Source organism: Lethenteron reissneri, chromosome 1, assembly GCF_015708825.2.
Source record: "Lethenteron reissneri isolate LAM-NWPU_2019-01 chromosome 1, ASM1570882v1, whole genome shotgun sequence".
Lineage (NCBI taxonomy): Eukaryota > Metazoa > Chordata > Hyperoartia > Petromyzontiformes > Petromyzontidae > Lethenteron > Lethenteron reissneri.
The window spans coordinates 5,985,646-6,001,845 of NC_083779.1; the positions used below are offsets into that span (position 1 = coordinate 5,985,646).

General features: G+C 43.4%; 1 protein-coding gene across 3 annotated transcripts in view; it reads right to left on the reverse strand.

The window, feature by feature from the left end:
- Positions 1-14,762, reverse strand: part of CRTC1 (CREB regulated transcription coactivator 1) — a 51,152-nt gene extending 36,390 nt beyond the window's left edge. For 2 of the 3 annotated variants that reach the window (XM_061558869.1, XM_061558786.1), the window contains exons 1-3: positions 14,630-14,749; positions 11,830-11,937; positions 7,938-8,069 (exon numbers count right to left, since the gene is read on the reverse strand). In XM_061558869.1, coding sequence (XP_061414853.1) covers positions 7,938-8,069; positions 11,830-11,937; positions 14,630-14,743 — 354 coding nt within the window. In that variant the 5' untranslated portion in view covers positions 14,744-14,749. Of the gene's footprint in view, positions 1-7,937; positions 8,070-11,829; positions 11,938-14,629 lie in introns of all 3 variants that reach the window. The other variant, XM_061558721.1, reaches the window with a different exon arrangement.
- Positions 14,763-16,200: the final 1,438 nt, after the last annotated feature.

Here is a 16,200-nt window from a genome sequence, read left to right on the forward strand (position 1 = left end):
CCACGCTGGTCTGTGCAGGTTTCTTACGGTGAGGAGCATCGACGTGGGAGCATAGCAGTGCATACAGCAATGGATTTTACTGCACCGCCCCCTGATAACCACTACATAGCACCCTACAACGCCTGTTATGTATGGTGGTGCCCATAGAAGCATTATCCAGGCTCGTCGATAATTATCGTCCTACAATATATTAGTGTGCACCAGGATAAGCCCGTTTGCAATGAATTGATGAGATTTTTACAAATTGATTCTCCTCGCTAAGACGTTAGGCAAATAAACGACTGCATCCAAACCTGGCCAGCGCAGGGACAACTGAATTCTTGCAAAAAGCATTCTAAATGCAACTATACAAATAAGCTGATAACACAACAGCAAATGTTTGCAAGCAACAATACATTTGAGGCATCTTTTCCACACGCTGCCTTTTAGCAGACCCAACCTGTGTGGGCGAACAATGGCTCCACTTACACATAATCCGTAGGACATCACACACAAGAATATTTTTTGTGCACTATGACTAATGGATGGTTATTATTTTCTATCCCATTACTAGAAGTATCCAGGTGTGTGTATTTGCTTGCATGCACGTGTCTATTTGTTAAATTAATTACAACTGCAATGAAAACATAATTTTCCTTGGCGACAAACTCAAAGGATTTCCGTACATTGCAAAAATGCATTATCTCATGATTTATTCCACAACATATTATTTTTTTGCCGAGATGTAACAAAACATGCAGCAAGTCTTTGGTGCACAGTATCCTGCAATCATAGTGTAAGATCTAGCTTGTGGAGATGATTTAAATTTCTCACGTTTATAATTGAGACTCTCAATCATTGATCAGACACACATGCATGTTCTTTTGACAGTCAATGACACGTATAAAAACGTATCATCATACAGCCAGAGACTACTGGGGCAAATCTGTCAACAAGAACTTTGTTCAGATCGGCACGCACACGAGGGTGTGCTGTCGACAACAGCAAGTATGGCCGCCATTGTTTTCACAGTGCACATATTTACATTGCGCCCAATGTACTCACTCAAGGCTAAATCGAAAATGTGGTTACCTAGGACAGGTTCATATACTATTTGCCGCTGATGTTAAGTCCTGGAATTGAACCTTGTTTGCATGGTTTGTAACACGGTACACTAACCACCGGACCAATGCTCGAACCAAAACACTCACACGTACACAATACAGCAAAGATCTCACAAATATCCTTTAACATAATGTTGTGGAAAGTGCTGTTAGCGAGCACTTATGGAGGTCAGAATGGCACACGAGGAAGTATGTTGCCCACACCACACCTGGCCAGCTTTGACTCACCAATGCTGGTACTTACTCACAGAGCACCAGGTAACCATTTAAGGCTGATAATCAGGATTGGTTTTTATATCAATTGCCATTGATGTTAGATATGGTCAGCGATTGTAGCGCAGTGCACTTACCACGACACCACCACTCCCCACACACACCCACACAAGCAGACAGGTGACATCTTCTTAACCGGGGACAGATCTCTGGCTCACTCATCCCAAATGGCAGCTGTGCAAATAGCGTGTGGTAATAAATCAATTAACCAACCACCAGATCTGCTTGCACGAATGCAGGGCACGTTTTAAAAGTCATAATGAAGTCCACGCACGGATTTTTAAAGCTCCATCCCCGACAGTGATGCGTGCCGCCGGGTTAAATACAGGCAAACGGGAGGAATGACCAAAGTAATTGTGAACCTAGCCACGGTTTCACCGAGACTTAATGGACACTCATGCTACCCACATACTCTTGCTCAGGGCAGCCTTTGTGAACAGGAGCAGTGGTGTATGGCTTACAAAGAAATTTGTGGCTGTACAGCTGCAGGCTCAAGCAGATGCGTGAAATGGTGGAATGTTATTTTTCTGTGCTCGACAACACAACACGTTTCACGACGACGCAAAACAAGCCTGGTTTTTTTTTCCTGTAGCCAAAGCACATCCGTCATAGAGTTGAGAGTAAATTGAAGGGAAAAAAATAAGCAGTATATTTTTTCTTGTTTGTGCTTGTGTATTAAATAAAAACTAAAATACATGTGCGTGATGATGGTAGATTGGTCACGTGATGAGAATTGATGACCTTAAGCAATTTTATTGATGATTAATGGCTTTGTTATTTTTCCATTTGACTGTTTATGCTATCGGGAACTCGGTCATAAGCCATGGACATTCAATGCTTCGGGATCTAACCCAAAAACCTCTATTATGGATGGCTCAACTTCTTACATTTAGCAGATTTGTATGTTGTTATTTATTAATTTCACCGTAAGTCTCTAATTCCATTCAAACATTTAAGAAATATATGTTTAAATTTCGATGTAAAGCTTTCGTGACTGCAGGGATTCATCTTCTTGGTGCTTTCGGTAAAGTCACGTAGAAGGGAAATAATAAAATAATAAAAATAAAACCTATAAAATAATTCTCACGACGTTTCGGCCACAAAGCAACCAGCCGTCCTCAGTTGAAGAACCGGTCTGTCGGAAAGACAGCGTCTGAATGAACACCACCAAGCTTGGCAGCGTATATTTATACGTATATTTATACGCTGCCAATGTATAACTGTTTTTAGATTCTTAATTTGGGCTTAAGGGAAAATCCATGAGTTATTAATTTATGTCAAAATCTCAGGTGCGCAGTTAATCCACAAATCGGATAAACCACACGCGGATAATCGAGTCTACTATACATGGATTCTGTAACGCTTTCCTACATACATTCGTCTCCACAAGCGTTTAAGTAGTGATAATGACAGCACTCACGTCAAGCACGCAGGAAACAGTACGTCCATGATACTAGTGGGCGAGGAAACACTGATGCATTTGGGCAGTTTTTTTTTATCGGCTAAGTCCATAACAGCAAGACAACTTCACGCTCACGTTTTGTTCATACAGGATCAATTTATGAGAACTATCATGCCCTCACGCATTACAGAGATGGCCGCAAGTAAGGAGCTGATACATTAACACTTTCAACCTTCATTTAACAAGGCTGTGGAACTGAAAAACAGGAAACAAATTTAATCGTGTTACAATTCGGGAAAGTAATTTTCTTTACAACAGATACAAATCCTCTCTGTGATTCTCTGCTCTGAAGAAAGGCCAGTGCCAGAAATGAGAAAACGATACATTTAAAAAAATGTCGGGTCTCATTAGCATAATTAACACTGTTTGGTTATTTCGCAAAGAACGTAAACCGGACCCATAAATCCGGCAGCAATCTCTGAAAAAATCATTAATGACAAAGAAACCCCCAACCAGGATGATTTGCTCCAAATTTAAAAAGCGAATCTAATGCCATGTCACCGCTTTTGTGACAAAATATAAAAATTTACATGCTAGGGTTAAGTTACATATGGTACCACTTAAAAACTAAATAAATACCACCTGAAATGTACCCAAAGCCTCCACAAACACCTCTGGCTATATTTATTTTGTTTTATGTTTTTAATGCCACGACTGTAATTTTTGCGTATTTTCGCAAGTACAGCCACACGTGTTGCAATGCTGATCAGGTTACGTTATGTCCACTCCAGTAAAAACAGGCGTGCAGTGCAACCACGAGACCCACCACCGGCAATTTAACGAACGGTCCTTATTTTCCGTCTTGTTTGTGCCGTCTCATATGTTGTGTTGCTCAATCTACTCTCAAGCAGGTACATTATCATAAAAAATTGCATTTATTTCTAGGAATTCTAACTAATCCATCATAAAATTTCTATTTAAAGCTTTCGTGACTGCAGGGATTCAGGTCTACAATGGTGTGGGATCACACTAATTATTTACGAACGTCGTGAGAATGTAATTGTTTTACATTTATTATTTTATTATTTCCCTTCTACGTGACTTTACCGAAAGAACCAAAAATATGAATCCCTGCAGTCACGAAAGCTTTAAATCGAGATTTTTGCTTAGTTCCAGATATTGGAAGCTTTTTCAAGAACTGAAAGTTTGAGTTCCTGAAAGATTTTAATTTGTGAAGAAGATTCAGATTCCGAAGAAGCTCCCGGCACATGGGAGTGAAACATCGAACAGAATCAGAATCTTTATTTAGAATGGAGGAATCCGATGAGCTATGAAGCTCATTTTTACAGATGTCCAGTATGGATAGGTCGGCAACACTTGTAACAACCCGGAAACACATCGGAGAGCCTAAATGCTATTTTATTTGGTGTAAGAATCTATTTAAATCGTTGAATCAACGAATCTCCAAATGCCTCGTGAACAATGTGTGAAGTTCACGCCCCACATCCTAGATGTCAACAGCTACAAGCATCACTTTACACTGAGCCGGGGGCAATACGTTTATAATGAAGGATGTCTCAGTAATGAGCAGTTGGCGGAGAAACCACTGACAATAGTAGAAGATTACGGGAGGCAGATCCTCAAAGCTACTGAAAGCAATTTGCATTAGAGTTCACAGCACAAAGAAACAGCATTGTTACTCATCTTCCTGTGGATTATTTACGTGGAAGAGATTTTAAAAAAATCAAACTCATTTCATATTCAACTAGATCTACAAACCATGTGTGCATACTTTATGTATTTAATTTAAGGCTAACCAGATGAAAATGTCCACTGTAAAGCAATACAAATTTTAAGAGCTAATCATAGGGATGGATTGAAGGCAATTTTCAGAACTAATTTAGTATTTTATTGAAGGACTTATCTGTATAAACATTTCCTTTCAACCAATGTTACATGCAAATCATTAAAAATACATTTTATGCGGCTATCCCATGAAATAACATTATATCTTTTCCACCGGAATATTTCATCTATGCCTAAAGCCAGGCTCTGCATAACCTTTGTTAGGTAGAAAGGGCACATTCTTACACTGTGCATATGATTAATAATCCACTAATTATCTCCCCTGAGAAGCCAACTTTGTCTATTTGAACAAATCTAAAACATGGCCTAATCGGAAGTGGAACAATTACAGTAATGAGTTTCATGCTGTTATAAAATTATGATTCACTCAATATTTAACTACACTGGTTCACACTAATTATTTATGAACAGAGTAAAATCAAAGGGCAACATAGGTTGTCAATTTTCAAGCATGAAGTTATTTTTCATATGCTTCCTGTCAAAACACCAAATTATTCTATTTACTGCAAGTACCATTGTTTAAAAACCTAAAAATAAAAAAGTACCAGCAGTATCATTAAGTACATTCGAATGTACTATATTTAACTATTATTAATCACGCTGTAGCTGATACTACTCATCAATGACAACATAAACACAGGCGCACAACTGACGTCAAAAACAATCGATGTCAGAGAACCAATCTCAATATGACCCCAATCACACAAATCCACACCACACGTTTGCCTCTGGAGTTGGAAACAAACGCATCGGACGCTGCCTCAAGCACACCCCGTACCACCCAGCCCAAGCCCAGGACTTGTTGGCAATGTTTTCTTGGTTCTTTCGGTAAAGTCACGTAGAATGGAAATAATAAAATAATAAAAATAAAACATAATAAAATAATTCTCACGACGTTTCGGACACAACGCAAGCAGCCGTCCTCAGGTGAAGAACAGATCTGTCGATAAGACAGAGTCTGAATTTGAGAGTCTGAATTTCAGACTCTGTCTGACTTTACCGAAAGAACCAAGAAGATGAATCCCTGCAGTCACGAAAGCTTTAAATCGAAATTTGTTGGCAATGGTCAAGCGTCACTAAGAGTGGCTGAGCAGCTGGCCCTGTGCCCTTGCCACCTGCCAAGTGCAAGCACGTGTCCTTTGTTATGCAACATGCAACCCTTGGAGCTGGCAACTGTACGTGGCAGAAACTGAAGAAAAAATACAATAACTGTGGAGGAAAGGCCTAAAACTGCACGGCCTCATCACGGCAACACAACCCAATCCAGTGACAGCTGCTACGACTGAGATAACCGCACATCCACCCACTCACCCACGCAAAAACCCACTCATCCAAACATCCACCCAAATACCCACTCAACCAGTCGACCCACGATGTATGTATGTATGTATGCTTAACTTCTTTCGCACCATACTTTGCCAACCGTGCTAATCGGAGGTGCGGGGGAAGGACAACACAATCATTCACACCAATCCACCCACCCAAACACCCACATACCCAAGCACACAAACATCTAAAAACACTCACCAAGTGTCAGAATACCTATGAAAAAGACCAACGACGGTGTCTCTTTATATAGTAGATCATCGATTATTCAGTGGCTTCGGGGGGGGGAGGGGGCACCAGATTTTTAAATACGCCGGATAATCGCATCAGTATTTAAAATATATAATTTTTGCACATTCTTGTATAACGTTGATTTTCGGTGTTGCATAGATGTTTTTTTAGTGTTTTAAATTTGTTTACTATTTGAAATTAGCGTAAACATACAAATATACAAAACTAAATATCCTACTGTAAAAAGTTAGTGTATTTACTGTAACATACTTACCACTCAAAACTCGAAGACTCTGCATGGGGTGATGTATCTATGCTCTTGTTTCAACAACATGTGTTTGACGATCAGGAGACTGATGCAGCCTTTAGACCGGTGCTCTGGCAAACGCAGAATTACACGCACTATTTGCCGAATTGCAATGAATATTTTTCAGTTTTTATTACTGTAGTTATTAGTCAAGAAAATTGTACTCTTAGGTTTTTTAGGTAAAGTCACGTAGGTAAAAAATAAAATTAAAAGTTAATAAAATGTAATCATGGAAATAAAATAAAATAATAAATCACGACGTTTCGGAGGCAACACAAGTCTCCGTCATCAGGTGGGACCGTCACAGCTAAAATGTGACGGTCCCACCTGATACTTTAATTAACTTTTAATTTTATTTTTTACCTACGTGACTTTACCGGAAAAAACCTAAGAGTATGAATCCTTGCAGTCACGAAAGCTTCAAATCTAGAAGAAAATTGTATATACGTTCAGTATTTTCATTGTTTAAGTTGTTGTATGTAGTGTTTAATGTACTGTATGTATTTGACACTGAAATCAAGCATAGCTATCTTTTTTGTCACGCACATAGTGCCATTCACCGGGCTGGTGTACAACCTTTGGAGCGGTTTTGCCGGATCGGCCCAGGACCGCCATATAATGTTATAAGCCGGATAATTGCGTGCCGGATAATCGACGATCAACTGTAATTCCATTTGCCATCTAAGGATTTCTCTCAGCATTAAAAACAAGCAGTCTTGCTTTTCAACAAAATGTATCCAAATTGCCGCCGAGAAAGGAAAACAAAACAGTGTCGTAGGGACAGACGCGTGTATTGTGTTTAATGGCTGCAGTGGGAAAAGTGTCAAGTCCAACACTGTAAAATAAATTGCAATCACCAATTCTTCCAAGCGGCCATAATACCGCCTCACCAAGGACAAAACTCTGAGAGCAGCATAGTGACTCACGTGCATTATATGGCATGGGTTGAAAGCAAAGGGCTGATGCTGTGTGCTCGTTGAGTGCACATCAATCAATGCTCAGGTGGAGTCTCCAGAATCCCTCCCCCCCCCCCCCAATACGACCATCTTTGCGCTGCAGAGAACATCTTCTTTGGAGCTGGTACCAGTGTCGGATCCAATCCTGCCCCCTCTTAAATAAAATGGCTATCAAGCAGGAGTGAGCCCAAGTGAGCCTGCTTTGCCATCTGCTCGGTTGTAGAGTAAAGATAAAGTAACGTATTTCAGAATCTCTGCAGCACGAACAGCTGCGTCACCTCCCACAAAGTACAAGACGCCCTTCGTCAAAACTAACATCGATTCTAGAAAAAACTAGAGATGTGGGAGTACATTTAGTTTTGAAACGTGCTGCACATCGACCGCAGTGTGCATGCATGGTTTAAAGCGTGCAACAGGACAGATTCTTACAAACGGATAGAATTGTCGCAATGCTGGCTCAGTATAAAGGATATCTGTCGGCCGTGCTTGTCGATGGGTAGCTGACGGCGGTGCGGGGATATGAGGCGGCTCCGGCTGGACACGCGTTCAACCAGGCCGTGGTGCCGTGTTCCCCGCGTCGTGTCCAGGTTTGTGTAGAAGGACGTCTGTGGAGCAAAACCCCTCGGCTGTCAAAAATATCCTGCCTGTTCAAAACCCACTGGATGCATCCATACAAGTGTTGTTACAACGAAGGCCAAGAAAATCTGGCGGCGCTCAAGGATCAAGGGAAGCCGCGAATATGCAAATAAAAACCAAGTCAGCGATGAGTTCAGAAAACATCATGTATTTAAGAAGTGTATATCAGCAGAATTCATTAAATGTCTCCACAAATATACAAAAGTATGTTTTAGTCCATCAGATTCTTGCCCTTTCAGGCAATATTATCAATAACAACTTGTTTAAGCAAATCCTGAACCGGTTATGCTGGTGGATTACCGAATGTTCGAGTAAAGAGCATACCGTATAAACAATGGGACCTTGTTCAACACAAAAAGCTATGCCGCACACAAACTCATTATGCGTTGTAGTGGAGAAATATAGTTAAAACATGTATTTATAAGCATAATTCTGTTCTGCATCTCCACCTGTAAATAAAATAGTTTTTAGGCCATCAGCCTAATTATTGACTTTTCAGACTAAAAGTTGTGTTTCTCAACTCCAGTCCTCCCGACGTGACAGACCACCACCTTGTCGTGATGAAAAAACTCAATCATCAATAATACTGTCATAAAAGGAAAGATAGACGACGTTTCAAGCAACGGGCCTTCTTCATAACCACTGCAAAAAACGTCAACTATTATATACACTCTTCCTTGACGAATGTGTTGAGTTTTTTCGTTATTTGTGCACCACCGCTAATGCAGCATGACCAGATGTGTTTATATTTTATGCCAATTGAAGCCACTGCGCACTGTCTATATAAAAAGGTGCATTGTGGGGGTGTGGGTTGTGACGACTGGAGGTGAAAAACACTTTTAGAATTGCTGGTCACAAACCCTCATGCAAAAATGATGACCGGCAACTCATCAGTCCTCTGAGTTAGCCTCGAGATGAAAATGCGGTTGTGTTAGGTTGATGATGATCACATTTGATGGCGTCAAACAAGATTTGAGGATCTGCCTTAGCAAAGCTATTCGTAACAGAATACTTGTTTGAAATGTAATTGGAATCACATTATTTCGTGAAAATGGCAAAACATACTTAAATATATAATTCCATTGCCACAGCTGTTAATTATTCTGTTCATTGGTCGTCAACCCTTTGAGGAATGTTCAGAAAACGAACTGAACCCAAGTAAAATTCTTCCACACATACCTTTTCCCATCAGCAATGCAATTACGCACAAGGGCATGATTAACCTTAATGCTAGAGCTGCTGCAAGCAATCATTACTCTGCTGAAAGAATCTCACCCTTCTCGTTACACACAAACACACGATTTGTAAATACGCCTGGGCATGCGCCCAGGTGGTCATTGAAATCTTCCCTTTCCATGAACGGTAAATGCTCAATTTATTTTTAAAACAAAATTTCATATAATTACCTCAGTGTCGACCAAACTGCCAGTGTATTCTCTTGAGTGCACGTAAATATAGTAAACACTCGCAATCTATGAGTTAACTCAGTATCTACTGAGTGGACAAATTACGTCACAATTTGGCCGTCACTCGATTAACTTAGCGAACAAACACTGCGAACAAAGTCCGGAAGCAGCCGTCAACCATGGGGAATTATATACTCGCTACGCCAACAAACTGTGTGATACCACTGCGCCTTTGGGAAGGGCTAGCCGCCTGCAGAGTATTATTGATTTGAGTAAACCTAACTGGATAAAAGGTGTGTTTAGCGACAGCAAATTTGTGTTTGAACCAATTGTTGAACTTTAAGTAATTAGCCACAATATTATTGATAGAGGGGGGTTCACCGTTAGTATAGTTTGCATGAGGTGAGTATATAGAGACTGCCAGAGAAAACAGGTCAGTACACTGCAAATGTTTTCCTTATGTTTGTGCCAATACAGTTTGTGCTTGTATGTCTTAAAATAATAGCATCAAAAATTTTCATGAGGTGGATTCATTTCTTTAAGTTCAGTTTGCGGCACCTCCCCTTAACATCTTAAGAGGAGACGAAACCCAAAAACAAATATCCCTTAAGTTTTAGATGACACTATATTGAAAAAATGGCATCCACGAGTGGTATATGTACAGCCTTTAGCAAATAAACTACTGAATGAGGGCCTCCCTACACCATGCGGGTTGTATGAGTTATGTGACCATACTCCACTTCCCTGGTTAGTGCAGGTTGAATGTGGGGGGCGCATGGACTTGGGAGTATAGTGCAGTACAATGGATTTTGTTGCACTGCCCTCTTCTGCATCAATCGCAGCCCTGCAGCTTCTAATAACCTGTTTGTAAATGGTGAGCACTATCCAGATTTAGCCATACTTCGCTTCTGTGATCGGACGAGATAGGGCACATTCCAGATGATGTCGTCAGGCTGACTGCAACAATTTGAAATGCTATTATTATTTCCATTATGAAAATTATGTTATTGTTGATAGCCTGATTTCCACAATAGTTCCATCAACTGGGGCACATGTTGACACAAAGACAGTGCTATTTCTACATGGAATTAGCATGATGGTTTCCTGTTAAGGAAATGTGAAACTCAAGAAACTAATAGCTCTCACCTTATTTAGGCTGTATGCTCAAGGCTATTTTGTGTTAAGTTTTAGGAATAAAAAAGATAGGCTTTGAAGTTACACTCAAACACACGATTATGGCTCCGTAGTGACATCACTGCAATGTCACTATAGCAATATGATTGAGCAGCTGGCTGTGATTTTCAAGTTTATTTGCAAAACACAGCCTAGATGCATGTATACAAGAAAACATCTGTGTTATTGGTTTGCAAACTTGTAATGATATACTTTATAGAAATTGTACTCACCGCACACAATCACACACAGATCAAGTGGTGCACCACCAACAAAACAAATATGCAACAGAGTTGAATATTTACTTCACAATCGCCGAATAATATGCCTGGCCATGAAATGTCATGTGCACTGACATAAAGGACATCTAATACGGTCAAATACACCAGTGGCTCTCAAACTTCAGGCCACAGGCCCCATCACGTGCCAGTTTATATTTATACACATCAATATATTGCATTAAATCTTGACATAAACATTTCGTGACTGCAGGAATTCATATTCTTTGAGTCTTTCGGTAAAGTCACGTAGATAGGTATTTTTTTTAGTTTTTCTTTGAACCTATCTACGTGACTTTTCCAAAAGACCCAAAGAACAATATATTGCATGCGATGAAAACTTCATAATTTGTCTGAACATCAAAAAAACACAAACCGTTGAATTGGCGGTAGGCCGCAGGGCTCATAAAACAAAGCAACTAAATAAAAAAATGTACCGAGGACATGAATGCGTTTGAAAGAGTGGTTTCGCTTAATCTGCAAAATGCCACGGTGTGAAGAATGGACCCTCAGCGAGTAAAATGCTAAACAAATACAATACACATGCTCGCTACACAAAGGACTCTATCTACCACGAAGCTCCCACTTCGATCACTACCCAATATACACCCCCATAGAAAAATGGCACATCCAAATATTAAATCTACACGTATTTCTAATGACACAGGTTTGACCGAAACTCATTTGGAACATTCCATTTCATATGAGAGTTGTGCGGTGCGCATTACACTCTAATGCAGGTAGCTGTCCCTGGGGCCTAGTTGCCACTGTTATTCATTGCGTTATTTTCGCAGAAGCAATGGAAGGAGACCAGTTGCTCAGGGGGGGCCACCGTGCAGTGAGGTGGGTAACTGCACATGCAGGATGCTTACCTGAAAATCCAGCGGGGCATTCACGATCTGGTTGACATTGGGCAGTGATCCTCCATAGTACTGAGTGCGGCTTTGTGCCAGCTGCAGCTGTTGGGCCTTGAAGTGTAGCTGTTAAAAACGACACAGCACACACAAACATATAGACGCGTGAGGTTCCATGGAGGATTTTTGTTTGTTAAACCTTGTAAACATCTTATTCTCCAAATGTATTCCGATTGTGCTATCGGCGTCACGTTATTTAGACGAGGAATCTGTTCAGGTGTATTGCAGATCCGCGCAACCCTTCATTTGTAGAAAACGTCAGACAGGATATCAAGGAGCTAGCTCTTGTGATTCCTTTAAGTGACCTATGCTCAATATAGTAACAGGAACCAATTGTCCATCGCATAGAAGATAAACCAATATTTTTTATCTGAAAAAGGTGGAGTTTGGATACATTAAGTGCACAAAAAAATCTAAGTGATGTTTTTTTGTGCAGTCACTGATGACCGGTTAAGACCATCACCTCACCGGAGAACCAAGTTTAATGAACAGCGGCTGTCTGGATTTGAACCTACCATCTCCCCAGTGCAAGCTCAGCGATCTGACCTTTGGCTCAAAGATGCCATCAAAACCCACAATTTGTATTTCATATACTGAATTCATGGTGCTGGCTGCATGAAATGAATCAGATATTGCTAAAATTATAGAGTAGAAATAAATAAAATAAAGGATGGATGCGATTATGATGTTTTGACTATAAATACCTAACTTTACATAAAATATGTATGTATTGTATGTTACAGGGAACATGAAAAAATATACGTTTACAGTACTGTGGCATCCACGTCACATTACCCGATTCACATTTATGAAAAACGATACATGGTGCAAGAAACAATAACATTGGCAGTTCAAATGATAATTTAAATCCTGCTGAAATAATGCTAAAACACATCCTGTTAGATTTAATTGAACAATGCAAAACACACCTCAAAACAATAATTGGCCCAAAATGCCAATGCAGAACCCTGAAAAAGAGGCTTGAGTTTCAGTGAAGAATTCCTGGGTAAATAATAAGAGTTACTGCTGCAGTGAACTTAAAAAAAATTGGTCAATTAAATGGATTTGTTTTGCGGTCAAGAAAGGAAAGATCAGCTGGAGTTCAAACTAGAATAGTTTAATTTTAAAAAATGCTATTCATTGAAAAACCCCTCCTGAATGTAGGCCACACCACATTGTGTCAATCATGGGGGGGGGGGGGGTGCCGATAATTCACGTTGGGTCAGTGCGGATTTGTCAAGGTGGCATGTGGCCCAGGATCGCTTCAGATCACTCGCCACTGGTGTTAGCTATTGGTCTGAAATCGAACTTAGATTGTCTGGGTTGAAGGTGCAACGACTACGCCACATGTTTTCCCCAAAATACCACAACATCATTACGATCACATTTATGTCCTTTTGATGATGCCAGGACGAAGTCTCAATAAACTTTTTCTCCTTGACGTGCCTGTGTATCTGCGTGTGCACGGTTTGTTTCTCTGTGTCTTTCATTAACCACGATCCGCAGGCTCAAGGCTCCTGAGAATTGGTTCCGTTGATTACATTGCCACGGCGTGTTTTGACAGCCAGCAAGCAAATGCATGCGGCTGTTGATGAACATGACATGACAGATCCTATGAGAGATCTGAGATGATTATCAGATTAACAGCATTATGAGATGATTGAGACAATCGATTACCCGTGTTGAGATTATGAGATGACAGATTTGCAAATGACAAAAGAGATGAGAATATTATTGATAACTGTCCGATGATTGAAAATGTATAAGGTGAATGATATCAAAGGTGGTTACGATGGTTGAGGTGATAACCCAGATGATTGATGACTGTGACATGATTGCGTTGAGATGACTTACATGATAACAAGATGGTTGAGAAGAGAATGCGATAATTGTGTTAATCAATATTATGAGATGATTATTAACACTATCGATACAGAACGAGATCACGACGCGATTGCTATGTTTATCACACGACTGAAATTATAACATGAGATACATTTAAATTGCCAATATAACCGAAATGATTACAAGACTGTTGAGGTTGGCAATGAGATCATTCGAATGATTACAACATACGCGATGTTAGCCCATTCCAGGAATATTATCACATCCCATTCATTGAGAACCATCACACACACACACCGCGACATGTACACATACATAGCGAACGAAGCGCCCTAATATTGCTATAGTATTTTATTAATTTCGCTAAACAATAATAATGTTAAATTACCCATAGGGTTGACACGTTGCGAGATTTTAAATCGCTCAAGTTGTGACAAGCACCACTTTACCCGAGATAAATTTCACTCCCCCCCAAAAAATGTTGTTCGACTCGGCGAACAAAACACATGAACACAATGTCAATTATATTTAACCAACAATACACGTTTATTGTTGTTTTTCCTACCTAAGCCTGACCCGTCCATCGGTAGCCGCACTCGGCTAAATCTCTGCGGGGTTTGCTCGCGCCAAGCCCGGCGGTGTACCCCGCGTCGAACCGTAGGCCTCACGGGACCGTGAGGAAAACAAAAACAACAACAACAACCACCGCCATGGCGATGACAGCAGCAACACGAACGATAACGAGCTACTACTGCTGATGTTGTTGTTATTGGGGGGAGATCTACCCCCGGTTGTTGTTGTTGCTGCTGCATGCGGGCATGCGACCGCGTACACAAACACCACCTTCTCCCCTCCTCACACACAACTCACTCGCTTCACACACAAAACACGGTCGCCCGCGGCTTCTGCTTACGGCTCGCGTGATGCTCAGGTCCTTCATGACCTCCTCGAAGGCGGCCGTCTCCTCGGCCTGCTTCTGGTTGTGCAGCGCTATCTTCTCGCTGAACTTGCGCGGGTTGGACGCCATGATGGCCGCTTCCCCTCCCTCCTCCTCCTCCCCCCCCCCACCACCTTGCCCCCACCCCGCCTCCTTCCCCCCCCGCCCCCTCCCCTCACCCCCTCCCCTCACCCCCCCCCGCCCCTCCCCTCAGGCACCTCACCCGCCTCCTCACCCCCCCCGCCCCCTCCCCTCACCCCCTCCCCTCACCCCCCCGCCCCTCCCCTCAGGCACCTCACCCCGCCCCCTCACCCCCCCCCGCCCCCTCCCCTCACCCCCTCCCCTCACCCCCCCCCGCCCCTCCCCTCAGGCACCTCACCCCGCCCCTCACCCCCCCCCGCCCCCTCCCCTCACCCCCTCCCCTCACCCCCCCCGCCCCTCCCCTCAGGCACCTCACCCCGCCCCCTCACCCCCCCCCGCCCCCTCCCCTCAAGCACCTCACCCCGCCCCCCTCACCCCGCCCCCCCGCCCCCTCCCCGGCCAAAGCTTTGCGACGTTGGCAGGAAACGTGAAGCGCCCGTGGCTCTCTCGCTCGCTCTCTCGCTCGCTCTCAATGCTGAGTGAATGGGCGCGCGCGTGGCGCGGGTCGCGTTCGTTGAGCCTCCGCCTACTGAACCCCCCCACCCCTCCTTCTCCCCCTTCTTCCCCCCCTCCGCTCCTCCCCCCTCCCCTCCTCCGCCTCCCATCCACCCCCTCCCCTCCGCCTCCCATCCACACCCCTTCCCATCCTTCACCCCCTCCCCTCCTCCTCCCCACTCCCCTCCTCCTCCCTCCCCTCCTCCCCCCTCCCCTCCTCCCCCTCCCCTCCGCCTCCCATCCACCCCCTCCTTCACCCCCTCCCCTTTCCCCCCCTCCTCCCCTCCTTCCCCCCCTCCCCTCCTCCCTCCCCTCCTCCCCCCTCCCCTCCTCCTCCCCCCTCTCCTCCCCCCTCCCCTCCTCCTCCCCCCCTCCCCTCCTCCTCCCATCCACCCCCTCCCCTCCTTCACCCCCTCCCCTTTTCCCTCCCTCCCCTCCTCCCCCCTCCCCTCCTCGCCCCACCCCCCTCTCCCCTGCCCCCTCCCCTCCTTCACCCCTCCCCTCCTTCCTCCCCTCCTCCTCCCCTCCACCGCCCTCCCCTCCTTCACTCCCTCCCCTCCTCCCTCATCCCCCCTCCCCTCCTCCCCCCCTCCCCTCCTTCCCCTCCTCTCCTCCTTCCCCCTTTCCCCTCCATCCACAAGCCACTACACTCACCCCGCCCCCCCTCACCCCCCTCACTCCACCCCCCTGTCCCCTCCACCCACAATCACTTAACACCTCATACATAACATTCACCCCCCCCCACTGAACATTATATACATCGATGACCAATCGATTACAAGTATCCAATCATCAATGCATTACTAGTGTTCACAGGACGATGTCACCCGTCAGCGATACGAGGAATTGTCACGATATTGGAGTGGTGACCTGCTTAAAGAGTGACGTCTTATGTAATGTTGCGTCCACAT